This window comes from Cinclus cinclus, chromosome 4 (genome assembly GCF_963662255.1).
Source record: "Cinclus cinclus chromosome 4, bCinCin1.1, whole genome shotgun sequence".
In the NCBI taxonomy this organism is placed as follows: Eukaryota; Metazoa; Chordata; class Aves; order Passeriformes; family Cinclidae; genus Cinclus; species Cinclus cinclus.
This window is the reverse complement of record NC_085049.1, coordinates 13,405,731-13,427,431: the sequence shown is the minus strand read 5'-3', so window position 1 is coordinate 13,427,431 and position 21,701 is coordinate 13,405,731. Positions and strand designations below refer to the sequence as shown.

General features: G+C 37.6%; 1 protein-coding gene across 2 annotated transcripts in view; it reads left to right on the top strand.

The window, feature by feature from the left end:
* The window catches only part of SEMA3A (semaphorin 3A), a 161,891-nt gene that overhangs the window by 98,144 nt on the left and 42,046 nt on the right, over positions 1-21,701 (top strand). For both annotated transcript variants that reach the window (XM_062491661.1, XM_062491662.1), the window contains 2 exons: positions 955-1,048; positions 6,873-6,992. In XM_062491661.1, the coding sequence (XP_062347645.1) occupies positions 955-1,048; positions 6,873-6,992 (214 nt within the window). The remainder of the gene's footprint in view (positions 1-954; positions 1,049-6,872; positions 6,993-21,701) is intronic.

Here is a 21,701-nt window from a genome sequence, read left to right as displayed (position 1 = left end):
AGGTGGGAAATGGAAATCACAGGTTTTGCTGATGTCTTCACAGGTGCAGGTGAAAGACTTCTATGCAAAAAACATCTATTCTTCTAGTTTTATCCTTAGTGCAAAATGTAAGATAAACATGCTATTCAAATTGATTGGCAGACTTGGTCTCCCAGTTAAAATTAAAGTAATTAAATGTCCTAAAAGCCCATTGCTTTGGATTTATTTACCTTCATTTGACTTGGTGTTGACTGAGGTCCTTTTTAATCTTGGCTTATATTCCCCTATGATTTGCCCTCAGCCTGTATATTTTTAAAGGGTCATCACAAGGTACTGAATAGTAGTAGTAGTAATAATAATAATAATAATAATAATAATAACTATTATAAAATACAATAAATATAGTAACATTCGTGCTTTTATGATGCAATTGAAATTGGATTTAAGGTTGCATTTAAAATAGCAAGTCACTCAGGCTAGGAAAAATGGAATTTAGCATCATGTTATGTACTAATATACAGTGGAGGTGCATTTCAGAAAATAATAGTCATTAAAAAGTAGATTTTATCCTTTTTTCAGAAAAAAAGCTAAAAAAAACCCTAACCCTTTCAAATTCCTGCTTCTTCAGTTATTATTACTCAGATATATTCTCAGTGAAAAAAAAAAGAATTCAATAAACCCATGAAAATCAACATGAAAATAAATTATATTTGAACTGGAACAGAAGAGACACAAACTGTTTATGTGTATTTTTGCCTTTGACCAGCATTCAGCACACACTGATTAGGAGATGGGCACTTTTACCAGATCCTCACCCAGTGCAGTTTGACTTCCCTGAAGCCACAAACCCCACTATGACTCACAGACACTGCACTCTTTTTAATTCAAGTTACTTCTTAGTGGTCTGTCATCAAATAATATTGCTTTTGCCTTCTTTTTATTTTTTTTTATTTTTATTATTTTTTTATTTCACAGGACAACATTTTTAGAATGGAAGAGTCACATTTTGAAAATGGGCGGGGGAAAAGCCCTTATGATCCCAAACTGCTGACAGCTTCACTTTTAGTAGGTAGGTGCCACATAACAAGTTTGATGAGATGTACATTCAATGTAAATAATTTACCAGTTTTCTGCTTTTTTAAAAAAATTCTCCTTGCAGCACCTATGATAGGCGGGTTTTTTTATGCAATTTATTTCCAGGCTAAAGTAATTCTGGTTTACTTTCAATACAGTTGACCCAAGTGTCCTGAGGTGTAAACCAAGATTCAGGTGTTACAAGAGCTGCTTTCTTCTCCTGCAGGACCTGCTAAGTGTTTTTCCTCCTCACATCTTGGTGGAGGCATTTTAATCACCCAGTTTACAGACTGACCATACTGGTGGTCACACAAGCACAGCTGAGAGCTAAGTGAGGCAGGAATGAATAACTCCTTACAGCAGTTTTTCTGCCAAGGAATGTCTGTCACCCAACTTTACCTTGCTTGGGAGCTGGAGATTAATGAACAGCCACAGGTCTAGGCCCTAAGGTGATGTTTCAGCTGAAGAGATCTGTCTGACAGTAAATAAAATTAAATTCCTGGTCAGAACAAAAAGATTTAAATAAATTAAGCGTTTCTGATTTGGTAATACTTCATTTAATGAAATATGTAAATACAGAGCAGCTGGACTGTGTCAATCTAATTGAACTAATGCAATTGATTGACTTTATCTAATTGATTTAACTTGTCTAATTAATTTAAATATGTTCATTGTTACTATTTCACCTCCACAAGAAAGGCAAAAAGATGTTTTGTGAAACTTAATTAGGAGGAAACAGATTCTTCTTTCCCTACACCTCAGCCTAGGTATAGCCACCTTATCTTTAACATCCTTAAGTGTAACTTTCTGGCAATTTATTACAACTTCAAATCCAACAATAGTTTCAGAAAATTGGAGATTCACTTATCTCAGAATTCTTCAGGAAATGACACAGAATGAGACACATTGGTTTCTTCAGGCCTTTGTCCATATTGTTAGCCTAAGGCCTTGCCTATCGTCTGCCCTTATTCTATTTACGTTGCATTTAAAAATTAAGCTATTCAAAATAGACAGCAAGAAAAATTTAGTCCTAAGTGTGCCTCATTTCCTGATCTTAGAAGCCCATAATGATCCCACATGATGAACTAACCTGGGGACACACACTTTTTAACAGGAAAAACAGGAAAGACATCCACATCTTGCTCCAGCTTGTACCCTGTACAAACAGAACAGAAAAAGGAGTGTGTGTAAAAGGTCAGTGTATAAATTAGTGCCTGGAGCAACTTGAATTTGTGGCAGAGCTACTCTCAAGCAAATAGCTGTACTATTTACTTTAATATACAATAAAGAAGAGAATGATGACAAGCCAGTATTACATGGTATACCCGGTATGCAACTGCACAAAGTCAACAGCGTCTAGCTTTTCACATTCCTTTTCTTTTTCACTCAGTCCGTCACAAATATGATTATCTTACTTCCCTTGGCTTAGATTTCATGTATTTAAAACATCTTTGCTTTCTTGAGCCCACTTCCTATCGCTATAATTTTCACTCCATGTATATTTCTTTCTAATAAAGAATAGACTGAAAATGATAATTTGTTTTGAAACAGGCCCCAGTTAGAGCCACTGGGTGTAATAACACAATAGAAAATGGTACAAATCGAGCATTCACAGCCAGTGACAAATTTCTACTTCAGTCACTTACACAAAACTCAGGATGAAGCTAAAATTAGCATTCCTGCATCCTGAACACAAGCAATCTTCTTTCTCTGCCTCCTTATAGTTGCCTCACAGCCACACTCTATTACTGATTGTGATGTTTCATTTGCTTCAACCCTTTTCTGCAGGGTGTGTATTGGAGAGCATGTATGGCAAATTCACCACTGGTTAAAATAACTCCTCTTTGCCAAAAAACCCTTGTTTTTTATGGCAAAATGATGACCCAAGACAAAATAATTCCACACCCCCCCCCCCGCCCCCCCCCAAAACAACTGAGAAACAGGGAATGAACTGGCCAAGGAATGACCGCATGGAGAGGTTTGATCCAGCTGCTCTCCAAAGCAGGGAGCACGGGAGTGAAGCAGTGAGTGTGGGCATCAGGGCCAGAGGAGAATCCTAACCACAAAGGTGACAAAGGTGTCACACCAAGGCCATGGATACACTGCTGCTTCTCTTCTCCTGGGCTGAGCTGTAACTCAGCTACTCCTGGCCCTTCATGTGGCAGAATATTTGTCTTTGTAAGTGACCATGGTTTATCTAAGATTTAAGAGGGTACCTATGCAAAAGAATTCCCCAGCATTCATTATAATGCAGTGTTATACTTAGTAATTCAAAGTAACTATCAGGAAAGTAACAAAAAGGCTGAGAAGAGTAATTTAGATAGTTACATGCAGAAGGGAAACATTATCTCTCTTTGTCAGAAACACTAAACAGGTATTTTGCAAAGTGTGGGAGGAGAAAACGTTTTTGACACCCTAACTACAAAGTAAGTTATAGGTAAGTGAAATGTAGGAATTCAGGCAAAACATGAAGGTTAATTTCCAAAAAGTAACTTCAGGTCTTTAATAGCTGTTAGTACCCAGGAGACCTATTCTCTATTTCAGCTGAAACAAATTCTCACCAGGCTAAAAGAGGATCTTCAGTTTTCCCTCTCTCCTAAAAAAAAATCAATAGTATTTGAAAAAAAAGAAAACACACTAAAGCAAGACGAAAATAAACAGTTCATCATTATTAAATTGTTCCAATATTTTCCCAGTATACATTCCTTGTTCCATCCACCTGCAAACATTTTTCATTATTTTTTTAACAGTTGTTCATTAAAGTTGGTTATTGCTACCCTACTCTAAAGTAAATGCCAGCTGGGAACATGATATAACTGGTTCCTAGTAATGTAAGACTGTGCAGCCATTCCCATCTATGTGCTGCTAACTAAACAGTCTCCATTTGAGTGGGTTAATGCATGAAATGTAGAGACTAAGAAATCCCTGGGCACCAGTCATGAGTATTCCAGCACAGGAGGAAAATGAGAAGCAGCATGGTTTCCAAGGAATGTAATCACAGGAGAAAATATCACTGAATGTGTTAGACTAAAGAAATTGTATTGGGATAGTTGGAAAAAAAACCCAACCTTTATTTTTTCCCTTTGATAAATGTTTGTCAGTTTTCAAACTGTTAATTTCCACTTTCTTCTTAAAGCTTATAAAACTCCTTTTAAAACTACTGACAATAGAAATAATGCGGTGAAGACTATCCATGACAAAAAAGAATCATTTTCCAGACTAGCAATGAGTAAATTTCAGTCCAAAAGAAGGGATATGCACAGGGAAATAAAGATGAATGTACTTCTATCTAGACAAGAGGCAAAATCCTCATATAGCTTTTGCATAGTACTAACTAAAAGGATGTGCACATCTGGGACATGACTTGAGGCTCACCCTGAATTTTGCAAAAATTATCTAAAGCCTTACAAAAATAAATGGTATTCCTTGGTATTTCTGTCTGGAAGAAGTCAAAATCCCCTTTTTGCATGGCTACAGCAGATCAGTTCAAACTGCAGGCTCTGGTCTAGGTATGCTGGAACTTGGAGGGGCTGTAGTAGGGATGATAGAACGGTCAGACAGTTGTCTACAGACCCTTCCCCATTTGAAACATGCTGAGGCCAATTATTGGCAAAACTTTTATCCTGTCACCACTGAAGAAAAAGTATCAGCCACAAGAGCCTTGTAGTGTCCTCTTGGGTTGAGCCTAGTCCAGCCTGGAAAATATGTTCATTTCCAATGGTGTTCATGTGTCAAGCTAGAAACAGAGGTGTCAAAAAAACTTACAATTCTAAATATTTCAAATATATAATTTTACTTCATTTTCAAATCGTATTTGGTTAATTTCAGCACTATAATGTTAAATATAGAATTTTTTTTGTGACTGATTGACCTTTAGATCTGTTGATGACTAAGAAGAAAAATAGGCCTTGGTTTTTCCATTCCCCTTTGATTTCTATTGATTTATCAGAACTCGCTAGGGATTGAAAGACGAGAAAATGAAGATAAGGTTAAAGAAAGGTTAAGCAAAGCATCAAAGCCCTTTTCACAGGCAAAAAGGTTTTATGATCTTTAAAATCTCAGCTGCATACTCTGTACATAATAATAACTATAATTAAGTGATTGTCTGCCCTTCAAAAAAAGTTGAAAATGACATGGAAGAATGGTAAGTTGTTAATTAATGATATGCTGTTCTGTTTCCCTTCTGATTACAACTCCTGCTGGGCATGACTGGTCTATTTGCTTCTAATCTCTGCTGTGAATTCATTCAATTCCACGCCTTTCCACTATCACGTTTTCACCCTTCCTGACTTTCATGACTACCATATGGTACAGATCCACTGTAGTAGGTTCAGTAGGTGATTTCATGGTGTCAGTGTTCAGGGGAAAAGACGCCAGTGATATCCAATGGACATGCTTGGATCTGGTTGTCTCGCCATGGAAATACCTAAAATTGCCATGAAAATTATAAACTTGTTTCCTAAAAGGCTGTTTTAAAATGAGGATATGGTAGAGTTCATCATGACCATGAAAAATGTATTACCTTAGCTAAAGAAAGCTTGTCTTCTTCACGAGGTACCCATGTAATAAGGGTAACTTGAAAGTAGTAGTTGGAAGGAATAATGCTCTTTAATTCCATTTTAACAGTATAGGGTAGGTTATCTCATTTCACATACAGATATGGAACACAGTCTTAAAAATGCATTTTTAGCATTTTTGATTCAGAGTGATTTCATGGACAAGCTCTAAATTAATGTCAGAGAGATATGTGTTGTACTTTGGTCCCTGGTTCTTTTCTGTGGGTCTCATTACAATGTCCTTATTATTATGACACTCACTACCAGCTGGCAGGTATTTAACTTGACCTATTCCTTAGAATTTCTACAGTCTCTCTCTCTCTCCCTCCCTCTGTCTCCTCTGTGGCACTTCTAGCTGGCTGAGAAGGGACACACTGGAATGAGTTTAATCTCCATCTAGGCTGTGTATATGCCAATGGGCTGAAGTACCATAGGTCAATTTTTCGTTCAGTTTTTCACTGTGAAATGCATGGGGGTCAAGGTAGCAGGGAATGATCTTGTTTATTCTCTCCTTTAGCTGTTGCCCTTTGCCAGTACCACAATTATAAAGGTGGCCAAAGGAGAAAGGCATGTTCTGTCTTTCCTGTAAAATATACTGTTTTCTGAAGACCTGCTCAGGAAAAGAAAAAAAAAAAAAAAAAGAGAGTAAAAAAGAAAACCAAAGCAAAGCAGCAAAAAAGAACAAAAAAAATTCCAACAATTCCAACAGCAATCCCAAAACAAAAACCCAAAATAAAACATCAAAAAGCCCTCAAACCAACCAAAGTAAAAACCATATAATTTCTATATGGAAAATTGAAGGAACCTAAGGACTTTCTGAACCAAAAGTGACTGAGCTGAACTCTTCAGTTCTGGGAGTCAAATAAACCCAGTGGGTTGGAAGGCACCTCTGGAGGTCTCCAGACCAAACTCCTGTTCTAAACAGGGTGATTTCACAGTTAGGTAGGTTTTCTGAAGCTGCATACTCCTGCCTGCCAGGGTAGGTGCACTGTTTGCCACTGTTCCAGTCTAAGAATTCAAATATTTTTGCAAAGTGCACCAGCAGTCAGCAGATAAAGCTCATTTGTGAGAGGTTACAGTTAAGCTCTGCAGTGAGAAATTGAGTCTAATCTCTATTTTCAATGACAATACATTGCACATGGGTTGTTGTTTTGTAATTTACTCATTATCCCTATTAGTGAAATATGAACATATGACAGCTTTCTCTGACTTACCATGACTGGAAAATAGAGGAATGTTGCTTACAATTATGTCCTCCCACAGATGGAGAATTGTACTCTGGCACAGCAGCAGACTTCATGGGCAGGGACTTTGCCATTTTCCGAACTCTGGGGCATCACCATCCCATCAGAACAGAGCAGCACGACTCCCGGTGGCTAAATGGTATGTAAAATGTACATTCCACTGGTTACACTCATCCAGCCATTAAAGACTGGCACACAGCTCCCTTCCAGCAACATCTGTGACAGATACACTCCTCTTTCATTAGGAGCAGAATTCTTCTTAAAACAGTTAAACTAATCAAAATTTACTTATAAATAAGCATTTTTGGTTTAATTACACTGAAATTTGTGGAGTGTGATTAAATTTAAAACACACAGAGACACTATGAGCAGCACAGTCATGCAAGTTGGACAGAAGCTCAAGGCTTGAGGCATCAACCATACACGAACACAAAGTATCTCCAGAGGCTTGGGCAGGATTATGCCTTGAACAAGGATTAATTTTTACTGGGTTGAAGGGGACAGTGGCCACACCCAGCAGAACATCAACCAGCAGAACTTCATGATCAAGCCAAAGTTGTCAAGAGTTTGGAAAAAGAGAAAAGGGTCCTGGGGGATTCCTAGTGATTTGTTTTCAAAATATCCAGTAGTTTAGCAAGGCACAATGGCTTACATTATTGTATGGATATTAGTAATCAAGCCTTTCGTTGTTTATTTGCATGTCTGAGGAGGGAAAGATAGTTTCAGACAAAATCTGATTTTGGGTTAGTGTACCAAAATACTTTAGACTGCATCTGAGTACTCTATCCAATGTTCTACTGAAGTCAAATTTCCAATAGCTCAAATGGAATTACACTTGGCTTTAGCTATACAAGGATATAAGCAATTTGGAAATGAGAATTCATTGTCTGAAAAAGCTGACATTTGATTTAGGTAATACTAACTGTAGTTGCTGAGTTAATTTAAATTGTAATTTTTAAGAGTTAACTAGCTCTACTTTTGCTGTGCATACTGCTTGCACCTGCACTCCTGTTTTTGAATTCACAAATTATTTTATTCTTTGACTTTTTTTGCTCCTAGCCATATTATTTATGTCTCTGCTGAGGTTCAGGTTCTTATGTGGTTTTGCAATTTAGTGCAAACTGTTCACACAAATGTTAATGTGTAAGAGCAGAGTAAGTTTTAAAACGCAATGTGTGATTAGCTAGTCAAGACCTTCTGGTATCAAACTGAATATCACATCAGCTGTATATACAATCCACAAAAACATCAGCCTCTGACTCATAATTAAAACCATAAGATGCTATTGCAAGTTGGATTAATTCTATATATAACATACATTGGATACACGTATCATGTAAGTGTGTATATGACAAGTATGGAGCTGTATTTTAATATGAAAAGTTTATGAATCTGATGTATGTCCTATTAAGTTTATTTTTGCTGCAATCCATGTGGACTACTATCTGTCTGGAGAACCGTTTCAGGTCTACAATGTTTCAGTTCTACATTCTGTGTTTACCCAGTAACACAAAAATTGTATTCATTGGGTGATGTTATTATGACAGTAAACATGATTTCTGGACTTCAGGAAACAGAAAAGTACAAGGGTTATAGACATCCCCATCTATCTTGACACCTGTTAGAGTAATAATGTGTTAAAGATGACCAACATCAACTTTTGTTATGATAGTCATGATGACATTTTAAAACTCAATCATGCAAGCAAAATCTGCTTTTGTGCAGTAGATTTGCACAATGACAGCTGAGTCAGGAGGATTTATGCAGTGGGAAAAGGGAGTCATTGTCCACAGGCCCTGTACTTCACTGCTGAAAATGTGTCATTCCATTGTGGATTCGGTTATCAGTCTTTCAGCACTAAATGTGAGAACTGCTTTTCTCAAATTAGCACTAAGGTTCCATCTGACAGGGTGCAGAAACCCCAACTGCTTCGTGCTCAAGGTGGGTAGCTGATGGACCTCAAGCTTTCTTGAATTTAAGTATTTCACAAAACGAGCATAAAAGTAGAAAGACAGCATTTTTTGTATCACAGGGTGAAGGAGATTTCCAACTCTTGAGTGAAGTTCTTGCAGTATATTCCTGTATGAAAAGTTTCAAACTTAATTTAAAACAAGAACCAATTTGAAACCTTTAGAAATTATTCTCATAACTGTCCATAATTTAATAGAGAATGATCCTTAAGTACATTTTTGAAATCTCTCTCTCCACTGCAACTTAATGCATTTACCTTCCTATTATGGAAAGATTGGCCTAAAATCTGCACAACATTCCTATTAGAGGCTCTGAGGCTTTACTGTTAATTTCCCAGTGATAAGATCCTGGCAGCGTTTCCACACAGCTCTCCTAATTTCAGCATCCAACATGGAAGTCCAAAAATGATAATAGTTTGGATTTGAAACTCTGCAGGCATGCCAGTCCTTTGATTATTGTTTTTAATTTGTCATTTTTTTACAAATATAATTATAAAAGAAGCTCTGTGTTTGCATGTCTTTAAAGTGGACATACTTTTAATGAAACAATCTTTCATTGTAGAATGAGGTGTTCACTGCTTTCTTAAAGATCTATACAAACTATTTGTGAACCTTAAATTTGCAGACCCTTACAAGTTTTTTAGTTAAGACATGGATTTCTACATAGTTGTGGGTTTGCTTTCCTAGTTGCTTTTTACAGTATACTTAGCCTCAAGTGAAAAAGCAGTATTCTAAGGGACATATCCTGAAAGCTGCAGAACAACAGTTCTGCTAAAACTTAAGAGAAAAAATCTCATCCATGAAGAGTTTATTAGTTAGGTGGTGAGGCATCCAGTTCTAAGACCTTGCTGGTGTTTACTTCAGTCAGAGCAGGAGCTAACCTGATTTTTCCATACTAAGGTCAGTGCAGAAAGCACAGCGGTTTGGTACCAAAAATGGAGAGGAGAAGACAGTTGCACGTGAAGAACTTGCAAATTTTTCTCAGAAATTGTCTTGCCCTGAACTGGCGATTAAGCTTTTGGATTTAAGCAGGAACAGAGGGTTACTACAGAGATTGCACAGTCACATTCTGGAGATGCTCAACCTTCTTACAGAAATTTTATGTTTTGGGGAAGAGAACCGTGCCCAGCCCAAGGGAAGGTGCTGACCAGCAGCTCTTAAAGACTTCTTAAGTCTCTTAGAGATATGAGATACTCACAGACTTCTAAAGCTTTCATTTTGTATAAATAATTAAACAGTCACCAAGCCAAATAAAACAAGGGAGACTGATTCAATAGCCATGTAGTCAGGGCATTCATCTAGAAGCTAGGGAGCTATACATCAGTCACTGTAGCATTGTATACTTAATTATTGACACAGAGTTGGCCAGATGTGACAAGGAAGCATTTGCAAAAAACATAGTAAAATAAGCTCGTGCTCAAGGAAGTCATGGACATGAAAAGCTGCAGTTCAGTGCCCCAGACTGAATCACATGCTTTGTTACGAGCATGTTCATGCACACATCGGACGTTATTGGCTTCTCTGATTCGTGCATGGAGTTTACTCTGCACAAAAGAAGCTTTGGTAATCTAACTTGGTCCCAGTGAGGGTCAAGAATTGTTTTTAACTCTCAGAAAAAAAAGTTCTGAAGTTGAAAATCTCTTCTGTACTGTTTTACTCTAGGCAGCAATGACCTTGATGTTATATGCATATATCTTGCAAAGTCTTGCCTATCAGTAAGTACATGATTCCCTTTAAATGTGCTGTTGCCTCTTGCAGTTCAGATTCACATACTTATTTTCAAGAAGCATGGGTCATGTCCTGCTTCCATGAACTGCTGCAGAAGTTTAAAAAAAAAAAAAAAAAAAAAGAGTCACCTGAGCAGGTGGGAGCCTGGTGCCAGGGAGATCCCTGCTGCACAGCAGGCAGTGTTTGCTGTACACCATCCCCACACTTTCGTGCAAGGGCTGAGGGCATGGCTGGAGGCAAGAGGGCAGAATTGGCAGTGCAGTCTACCAAAGCAAATGCTGAGCAATCAAAGGCAATACACCCAAGGCAGTTTTCAAGCTGAAGATTAGAGTGGAAGGAAAGAGCTTAAAGCTGCTCTCATCTTCTCTGACTTGAGCACAGGGGATCTGGCCTTAAATTGTTAACATTTTGTAAAATGAATAACCATAAACATTTATTTTAAAAGCAAAGCAGGATTGGGCTGAGCAAAATCTGAAAGGAAATGAAATCACAAAAGCTGCATTAAGATAGTATTATGAATCTGGTTTGCACCCCAGAAATACTGGCCTTGCTCACCCTCTTTACTAGACCTGGGGTTAAGAGAGATTGTCAGTCTGGATTTCCAGACTTGGCTTGGAATTTCCTTGCTTTTTATGGGTTTAAACCATTCTGTGATATTATTTTAGCATACTTTCCATGGTTTAATTTTTAAAGTGGAGTAGTAATTGTGCTTAGTCCCCTGAGGTTATTGTCCTTGGTAATCTTTATTTTACGGTTACATAAACAGCTGAGAGTTATAGAAGCTGAGCGACTGTTCAATAAAAAAAAAAGAAAATGCCCTCTTTAATTTAACAAGGTCCAAAGCAGGAAACACAGACTTGATACTTTCCTGGCACTCAAACAGAACTGTAGACATCACTTTGTGTTGTTTCCACTTATGACACTTTGTTGAGTGTCCCAGCATTGGCATTACACACATGATTTTGAGTATATATGTATTGCACAGGAGACAAATGTATGGCAAGAGAAAGAAAAGATTGCACGTAGTTGACAGGATTTTTACCTCTCTAATAAAATACATGAATGTGTCAAAATGTTAGAAATTAATTACTCTTGCTGAGACTTGGGTGTGTACATACTCTGATCCTTGATCCTATACTTTTCTTTGGTCAGCCACACCAAACCCTTTTCCTACCTATACATAGCCACTGATGGCCCCCTCTGCTGTGCCACTCCCTTTTCTGTAAATGCCTTCCTAGTTTCCCATTTTCCAGCTCACCTCCTACACATTCTCAATGCAGACACACAGCATGCAATAAAATACACAGCATGCAGTAAAATACATGGATACACAGCATGCAGTAAAATACAGGTATCAGATGTGGAAAGGGGACACAGAACCCAACCATCCTGCTACCTGGGGGTGTTTCACAGAATGCATCTAAGATCTTATCAGAGGAAAGAGGTGATGCATGCTAGAAATACAATAAATCTCCATCAAGAGATGAGCTATTTAAACATAAGGACATTTAAAAAGAAATAGTGTGAACTGCGTATGAATTTATTTAGTCTTCAAATTAGAAGTCTTAAACTATGATGGGAATGACATTAGAAAAAGCTGCCCAATAGAAATAGTCATTGAGGCAGCCTAGCTGGTTTTAAGAGGAACTCGGGTAACATTTTATGTGTTGTTATATAGCACACTTGCCTGACAACCTAAGAGGCTACAGTGAGTAGACTATGTCTCTTCCAGGTCTGCATTACAATGGATTTACAAGGACATATTTAAACCACCTTTTGAGTGAAAACAGTGAGGGAAGTTTTTATGTATGTCATTGTTTGTTGCTGTTCTTTTGGTGTTAATTTTCCTGCGAAAGGATCTCTTGCATTTAAAATACACATTTCTATATTTGAACAGCTGATGCGTCCTATCATGCAGGCTGTAGTGTGGACTGAGTTTCCACTTTCCCACCACCACTTACAGAAGCATGAACAGCTCTGACCCTTGCAGAACTAAACATGTCCATATATGCAAGTCTCATTTCTCACTCAATAAGTCCTCCCACCCCCCCATTCCCACTATCTTCATTGCTAAGAATAGTAATAAATAATTTCACAGTGATAAATTCCATGTGTGACAAATGCTAATGTCACCTAACACAATGCTAGGAAGTGCTCAGAAACTATGGTGACGGTGGCATAATACTGTGAACAGAATGGCACACAAACTCAATTTACAAGGTTTTTTTCCCGCTTAAGTCTGTAGATCCATATTTGAGAGATTGAGTGTGAATTTTGAGTTGTTTTTCTCATTGCAATCTAACAAGCTTTTTCTATACATGTTTTTTGTTACAACCCATTCTTTTTTTTCTTGGAAGAAATATAGAATTTCTGAAATCAGAAAATAAATGGCTCTTTCTTATTGTTATTACTTGACATTTATCCTGTCACTAAATTGAAATGGTTATAGATCAGGAAGCCAAAGGCCCTGCTGAATACTGATCTGCTGACCAGAAGATTGAACCAGTATTTGAACCAGTTGATTCAGTTGAACCTATCTGATAACTGTTCCCTGTATCTTTTTACAAATAAGAGAAGCATTTGGTTCAGAAATCAAAGACCAAGTAGCAATTAGAGAATGTGCTTAACAGTTCCTCTGGATGTGAGAAAAGACATGAAGATGGTAGGTGGAGGCAACCAGAAATAATAAAATCTTCCCATCAAGTGGCCTAAATTAAATTATTTTAAATCATTCTAGGAAAAAGATCTTCTCAGTCTCTATCCCTCCCATGCCTCCTAGGATTAGATCATTTTCTTCATTAAATATCAGTGCTGTGGACAATATTTTGTTCTGTATAGCTTGAAAAGATGGTAAAAGTAGCCAAAAGACAGGTTCCAAGGTTGGAGAGGAAAAAGCGAGTAGGAAAGATGAAGCAGCAGAGAATGTTCTTCTGGTCTGACTGCACATTTTGAAGGCTTCCTGACACTGTAGAGAATATGATCTGGATCAGGAAGACTTGCATTAGTAAACATATTGGTCTGAGCTGTAGCCACAGTATGCTTCAGGAAGTTAGGATACAAATTAGTCCAGGAACCTGACTTAGGATATGTGTGTATTACATGGTTAACCATATGCTCATTTCTGGGATTTAACTTTATCAGCTTTACTATCCACACCAATGAAATGTAATAGGTGGGAGTGTAGATTAGAAGCCATGCTTTGCTGCAATTCATTCATACTGTGACTCTCTTTATAGTGCATGTAAGATCAAAAGTAATGGTAGAGCTAAGAGTTCTTTGTTCACTGTTTCCACTGGACACCAGGGAAGTTTCTCTGCTGCATAAAGTACAATTTTAGAAAAGAAGTTCATAGTACTCAAAACAAGCATATCTGTGGGATACGACCCCACAGATCTCTGCAGCATAGTCCTTCTAAAAAGAGGCTTGCCAATGATGGCCAGTTTGAGATCTGCACTCACTCTTGTGCACTGAGTTGGTCTCTTAGTGATGTGCCTTAAAATTACTAAATGTTAAGGTTTTTATTTCAATTGTGATTTGAAAGGTCAAAATATCAACGTGTATCAGGTTAACAACCCAGTAAATCCTGATGAGTCTCATGTTGGGGTGAGATATGAGAGTGAAGCCGTTCCCAACACCATCTGGAAGGCCATTGGATGAAAGAGGCAGAACAAGCTCTGGGTAGATTCTGGATGTGGATAAATCAATGTATCTCTGTACTGGGCAAAACCGGTGATCTCATTTAGGTGTTCAGATCCAAATTTGATGATGCAGGTGAGTTGCTTTCTATAGTCATCCTTTATAAAAATAAATCTAAGTCTCATCTGCTTCTTTCATCAGCAGCAAGAGCTGTGTAAAAATCCATCAGCATGAGCACACTCTAGGAGCACATTCAGTTGGAGGAGTAGAGCTCTGTGTTTTCTCACACTGATAACAAACACTTGTAATTTTCCGAATATCAGTAGTCCCAGTGATATTCTGTCTCCTCTAAAAAGCATGTTTTTCTTTTTTTTTTTTTAACCCTAAGATGGATTATTTTTTTCTATGGATTTGTTTCAATGGATAACTTATAGAGTTGACAGTAGATGGCTTTGTAAAGTGATGGTCTGCCCACTTAAGGTGACAAACTTAGTATTTCATTCAAGCAGTGGCAATAACCTCTACTAGAAAGCTTTTTGTACTACTTTCAATTAATGTATTATTTAAAAGATTATTTCTATCAATATATCTATCTATCTATCTATCTATTACCCACATGCATCAGTTCATTGGAAGACTCCCCCTTTTGCCTGGAGATAAATCTCAGTAGGAAAAAAGTAGGTAGGAAAAAAAGAGTCATTTGTGCAAAAAGGAGTAGTGTTTAGGTTCTAAGTTTGCATTTTGCTTTGCTTTTTGTATAGAACCCACTTTAAATTACACATCACCGGTTTCTTTGTAATTAACATTTTTGCAGAGATCCAAATCAGCTTAAGCAAAAGGAAAGTTCAGATTAGGTGGTGGGATTCCAGAGACAAAGCCTCTGTGTTATAGACCTTGCAAATTCAAGTAGGTTTCCCATGATCTCTGTGAGAGCTCATCACAGCTCTGATGCTTGAAAACCAGTGACTTTTAACTACCAAACTGTGCCTCCTTTCTTGTTCACAAAAGTCACTAACCAGTTTTTCAGAAAAGTTAAGCAGAAATCTGTTTGTAGGAGTCACACAGCAGAATACTAATTGATTTAAACAAAGGAGGAGTGGGTCTGTTACAGCCCCCTTTATTGGGATATGACATACATCCGAATTTTCTTTTTGCATTCTTGTGTTGTTTTGTGTTTTTTTTTCCTTCTGCTCTAGCCATCAATTTAATGAGTGTTGACCCTGTCAATACCAATTTCCTCTTCTCAGGCCACCACGTTCTGAATTTAGTGGGCATTCAATAGAGATTTACTGTTGACTGGGTAATTTGAGTTCATGTGTGTGGTGAAAAATTAGTGAGGAGAATTACCCAGAAAAGTGGATGCCATGACAATGCATGTCACCATGGTGTGACCAGCTCTGCTGACATAGGTTTCAAAAGCTCTCCCCCTGTGAAAATGGGGCCTGTTTGCAAATTAATTAGTTTCTGGCAGCAGCTTGATTGTTGACCCAAAGTTTGTAGAGTGGAAAAACAATCAGATTAGTGTGTTCAATATAAAGGCCCAGCGCGGCGCTCGAGTGCAGTTTGCCAAACTGTTGAAGCCATGAATAGAGTGAAACAAATTCTTTTTTGAGAAGCCAAGGCAAAGGTTAAGTGTGATGTGACTGGAGCACGCTGGCCATGAGGCGGTGTGGAGAAAATTAAAGGTTTCAGCCACACAAAAATAGAGAGTGCTGAGCAAGTTGCATTGAATTTAATGAAATTCACAGCTTCAGACGCAAAAGTGTTTGGCAATGTTTTAGTCTGTGTTAACGGGAGAAATAAGATGGCTTTGTTTTAAGAAGTTTCCTTTGTACATCCATGTGGGACACCAGGGACTGAGCCTCTAAAGGGTATTAGAGAGACTTCCTGAGCCTGCATGCTGTTTCTAAGCACCTGCAGACTGAGGTTTGTACCAGATCCTCCCACTCCCCACCACACACTAACTCCCTTTATCTCTAATGATTCAATCCAAGCTCTCCATTAATCACCTCCAGCATTTGGGCATTAATAATAATCAAATAGTGCTGGAGTGGGGGCTCATGGACAAATATATTAGAAATCCATGCTTATGAATAAATGACTGGCTAAAGCTTGTTATCAAGGTAGTGAGTCAAAAAGATAGATACTAAAAAATACAGCAGGCCACATTTCTAGCTGATAAGATCTTGTCTGCATAGGGGTCATTGTCATGTATTATTTCTACTCATTATTGTGCGTATCTCATTTCATTATTACTTTACATTCCTTCAATGGCTATTTTTTATATATGTTTGCCCTTCATCATCCATTTTTTGGCATTCAGTGTTATTATCATCCTTGTAATATTTTCTTTATAGCAAACAATGCTCATGCATATTTAAAATTATAGTTTTCCCACTAGGAAAAATAGAAAGAAAGAAAATACCAGCTATTGTGAAGGAGTCTATGTTCATGGCCAGTTGAGGCATCTTCAATTGTCTTAGCCCTGTGAGCCTGGATCAGAATGCCTGGCAGACCCAAGGGAATGGCAGGACAGAGCTGCCAAACTGAAAATATGAAGGACTCCACAAAAACCACCATATAGCCTCCACCCCATCAATTAACTGAGATGCCCAGCAGAGTTAATGATGTGAGGATACAGCCCCTTAGTCTGTTCCCACCTCTTTCCCCCATTCCATAAAATTCCAACTCTTAGCCTGCGACCTATGCAAACTCTGTGATTTGTTCTTGGTAATGGGGCTGAACCTACCCCCTTCACACTAACATTCCTGAACCGTGAATTGCTTGTCCCAAAAGGCATTTAGTGTTGCTTGCAATTAACACAACTGATTGCTCAAAGCCGGCACCTGAGGTGGCATGGAGCCAGCTGGAAGCATAATTGGCTCCTTAGCTGGAGAAACATCCACTTCACAGTGGAGTCTGTGATGACGGAATTATTAGTTCAAAGTAAGCCAGGTATGTGAATACCTGTTCCATACATTAAAGCCTCCACTAGCACTAGACACAGATGAATTATCGCAGACTCAAAGCCTCCCTTTCTCTCTGTCTCCGGAACTTCCCCTTCTCTTTGTTCATGAAATCGCACACATTTCAGCCTGAATATTTCTAGACCTGAGTAATTGCTTTTGTTCTTTGGGTTATTTAATTACAAATCTCAGTAGATGACAGGTCCTCTGCTCTAAAGGAAGACATCACATTTGCACAGTTACAGAATCCCAACACAAATGTGTGTGGCAAATCAGTGACTGCAGATTTATTCATGCCCTCTGGGACCTGCAGTGCCTTTTCAGCTTAGCATGCAATATGATTTAAATTACAGCTTGTGCAGAGCTGTGCCTTGGGATTACACTCCATGTTTCCAACTGTTTATAGTTCAGTGAGCTTTAACCTCTGTGATTCTGAAAATTAAATAATGTCACGGCTGATATCAAACTTATGGCTGGTACTAGATTGCTAAATACAGTGTAGTATTAAAAGCCTATTTTTAGAACAAAGTGGAAATGTCAATGTATTTAAAACATTGATAGAACATTCAGGTAGTTCAAGAACACAATTCAAAAGTTACACTAGCAAAGAATGGCAAAGCTAATATTAAGCTCCATTATCAAGGATATTGTTTCAACTCCTGTATTTAGCAGAGTTGTGGATGTGGACTTCACTAGAGCAGGACTGAGCCTAGGACTGAGCCTTTGTGATGAAACAAAGAATGTAAGATCAAGAAATGTAGATAGAGCATCTGTTGTGGTTAAAATCACATTTGTTAATTCCTTGCAGAAGTTTAATTATTTCTGAAATATTGTGATATACCAAATGTTTCATCTTGAAGACATTTTTGTGCTGCAACTGTGGACATCTTAATATTTCTGTAGCCTTTGAAGAGGAGCAAAGGAAGTACTTAATTAGAAAACTCTGTTTAATGTGACGTGTAATTTCTTGTCAGATTACATTTCATTATTTGCAGGGGTTTAATTGATGCAAAAACATTAGATTTTTTTTCTCCATTTAGTTCTGCAAACACATGTTTCCAGGATAGAAACTGTTCCAGTCATACTTGAGCCACTTCACCATGGTCCTTCCCAGGCTCCATCAGGCAACACTGCAAAACAAAAGGGTGAAACTGATGTCACCAACAAGGTCATTCAGGCCACAGAGCCTCATTCATGACTGTGGTGTAAGGAAAGGGGAACAGGAAGAGAGAAGGACAAATGGGAGAGACAAATGGATACTTATTTTTCACTTGTAAAGGCAGCATGTTGGACTAAATAACAGAAAATAAAGAAGAGTTCACATAATTTCAGTTATCAGATATGACGGACAGATCACAGATACACAAAATGTTTGACAAATGGTTCCTTATTTGATGCCTTTAAATTTTGACAGTGAAATAGATCCTGAACTTCCCATTTTGCTGCATTGCCAAAGTGATGCTTCTTCCCCCTTGATCTTTAGAATGTCCTATACTACTTATTTCAGGCCTCAATATCTAGCTCTTAGTTATCAAAGTGGTGTCAGAAATATCCCATTCCTTGCTATTGCATTGGATTCCATGGGCTTGTATAATTTCATCCATTTTAAAAGGTGGCTGTTAAATTTGATTCTTTAAACATGCAGCTAATAATACCATACCATATGGTGAAAAAAAAATTTAAAAATATTGTAAAGTCTATAGTAACATCTAAGAGGTCAAAGTATGAAGGTGATCACCAGCTAATAGTTGGTAGTCAGAAGCAGTGAATGCCAGATGATGTGCTGGTGCACAGATAACATACTGTTACTGACATGTGATAGCATTTCTTTTAAGAATCTCAATTCCAGTCTCAAATGTAGCAATGTTGAGAGTGACCCCCCAAAACTGAGGCTGATAAGCCTTTTTTAGCTCTTTCTCCTCTATTCTGAGATCACTGTATCACTGGTGTCTATAGGCTGTATTTTTCTGTTCGTGAGCTGCTTTGTGGTAATATCATGGAAAATTACCTCTTTCAAAGGCAAGGGTTAACTTGTAAATCTTTGAGACTATTATTTATTGTACAACATCCAGCAGAATTTGATGTTCCAGAGCACTTCGAGCTGCCACAAACACACTGAGTAAATGAAGACAAAATAGTTCTCTGTCTGAGTTACCTTTTAAAGTGATAAGCTTGCCTGTGTTTTCATTAGGTTCCTGGATTACGGAAAAGGGTATTTTTAACATATCTCTTTATATTATAAATTTAATTTCCTTTTGGTAGGCTTTAAAGATTTCTGTTCAGATAAGTACATCAAGATTTGTAGGAAGATTTTGTTAGAGAATTTGGTATAAGCAGAAACAAAATAACCTTTCAGAGACAGATTTTTTACAGATGATCATTCAGAAAAAGCAGAAGAAAAGTTACTTTGAAGACTGGATTTGAAGACATATTTTTCCCACTCGCTGCACAGGTTTTATGAAATACTTGCAAGCATTCAGTGATAATATATTATATCCATGAGTATTGCTGCATATCTGAGGATTGGTGTTTATTGATTCTTTTACAGCTATTTAGGCAAAATTCAATATCCTTGTAAGTCAGATGTGTTCCGCTGATGTCAGTGAGATTATTCATATTTCCTGAGCTCAATAATAACATTTGTCACACTGTAAAATTTGATAGTCATGGGGCACAGCTCTCTTCAGATACCTGCTCCTTCAGTCTCTGTGTCCTGTTCTCCTGTTTCTCAAAAGCAGCTTCCAGTAAGGGCAAAAAAAAAGCTCCATGGTACAGGAAGGTACAAAACCTTTCTATGTGGTATTTTACATGGACTTGTGAGTCACCAGCTTTTTCACAAGATTGTGTAAATGGGTTGTCATTATCAATACTCAGTTCTGTTCCCTGTTTGACATACTGTCAGTTTTAATATTTTGTGCCAGACCTGTTGGTAGAAAGCATTCTTTTTTAAAAAAATCCAGTTTCCCACTTATTACAGGGAATTTTTTTTAATGAAATATTATTTTTTACTTCATTTCTTTTTTTAATTACTTTTTAAATACTTCTGTTAAACTTTCTGCCAAATCTTCTCCCTATGATTTATGAATCACAAGCAAGCATGCTTCAGTCCTCCCTCACTGCATTTAATAAGCACAAAATTTTTGAATCTCATAAAATAAAATTTTCATTCTTAAAAGTCACAGAGATTACATCAAATATTTTTGAAGTGCTGTTAATGAATAATAATAAAAATGAGAATAATGAAAGTAGCAAAAGTAAAAAAAGAGTTTGCTTGTACAGAATTAAAGTATAAACCAGTGAAACTATGTTTGTGAAGAAAAGCTTTCAAGCAGTCCAGGCACTGTTGCAAAATTTTTCTATCTGAAGTATCTTCACAGTTTTCATCTCACCTGTGCTATTAAATACTTTTTTATTTTTATTTTTTAATGAACAGAACTCAGTTTCACATCCACAATAAATGAGTACATTATTTCAGTTGTGTAAAACCCTGTTAATATCTGATGTTGACTGAAGCTAGATTAAGTTGGAAACACACAGTGCTCACATGACTACTGAAAGAGGTTGCCATAACTGATGCTATCACACTGAATACCTCAGGTTGTGCTGAGGGGTTTTGCTTCCCCTTACAGATACCTCATTGCATTTTGTGTTGCTGCACTATACTGACACATGAGCTAAAACCAGTCATTCATCCAGCCCTTTCCTCAGTCTTTCTGCCACCCCTCATTAATCCTACTGTAATGGATTTTGTGCCAAGTTGCTTTACACTAGCTGTAGAAGTTCATTATACCAACAAAACGTTTCTTGTAGTTTGACAAAATCACCTCAGTTCTTTAGCCAAATATAAAGGTTTTAACAAAGAAATTAAATTACAGGAGACCGGTAAGGTTAGGAAATTGCTGCAGTAGAGTTCTCTACTGGATGACTCCTTGGGAACTGGTGTGGGCTGATGATCATTTCCAAATGAATGAACATCCTTCACTGAGAGTTGAGACTGTGGCAGAGTCCTGTCCAGTTTTTGATGTGACATCACGGAGGTGGCTTTCATTACAGCTACACAACCCCTTCCACACACTTCAAATTGAACCTGCCAGTACAAAATTTGGAGTTTTTCTTCCTGTTTTCAAAATAGATTATTTTTGATACAAAGGACATATTTGTTTACTTTTTAAGAAAAAAAAAGTAATATTTAAATAGTTCTGGAGACAGGGTTGTGCGCTGCATGGAGCTGACAGAGAAATATTGGGAATTTAGCTTTCAGCAGACAGAGGCTGAAGAAATGCTTGTCAAGCCAGTGCTATTCAGCTTTTGCCAATCATACTGCTGAGGGCTGTCCCATTTTGCCTACACTGTAATATATTTGCCATGTTAATCACCAGCTATTCCTCACATTCAGCCAGGTATTTGGCTCCTGCAAAGTCCTGTGACAGGAGTTTGGCTACAGCATGTTCCCTCAGCCTTCAGGACACCTTCTTGTACCCTTAATTTCCAGGTGGCAAAGAGGAAGAATATTCCACCAAGACATAAACACACATCTCTCAGTGTTCA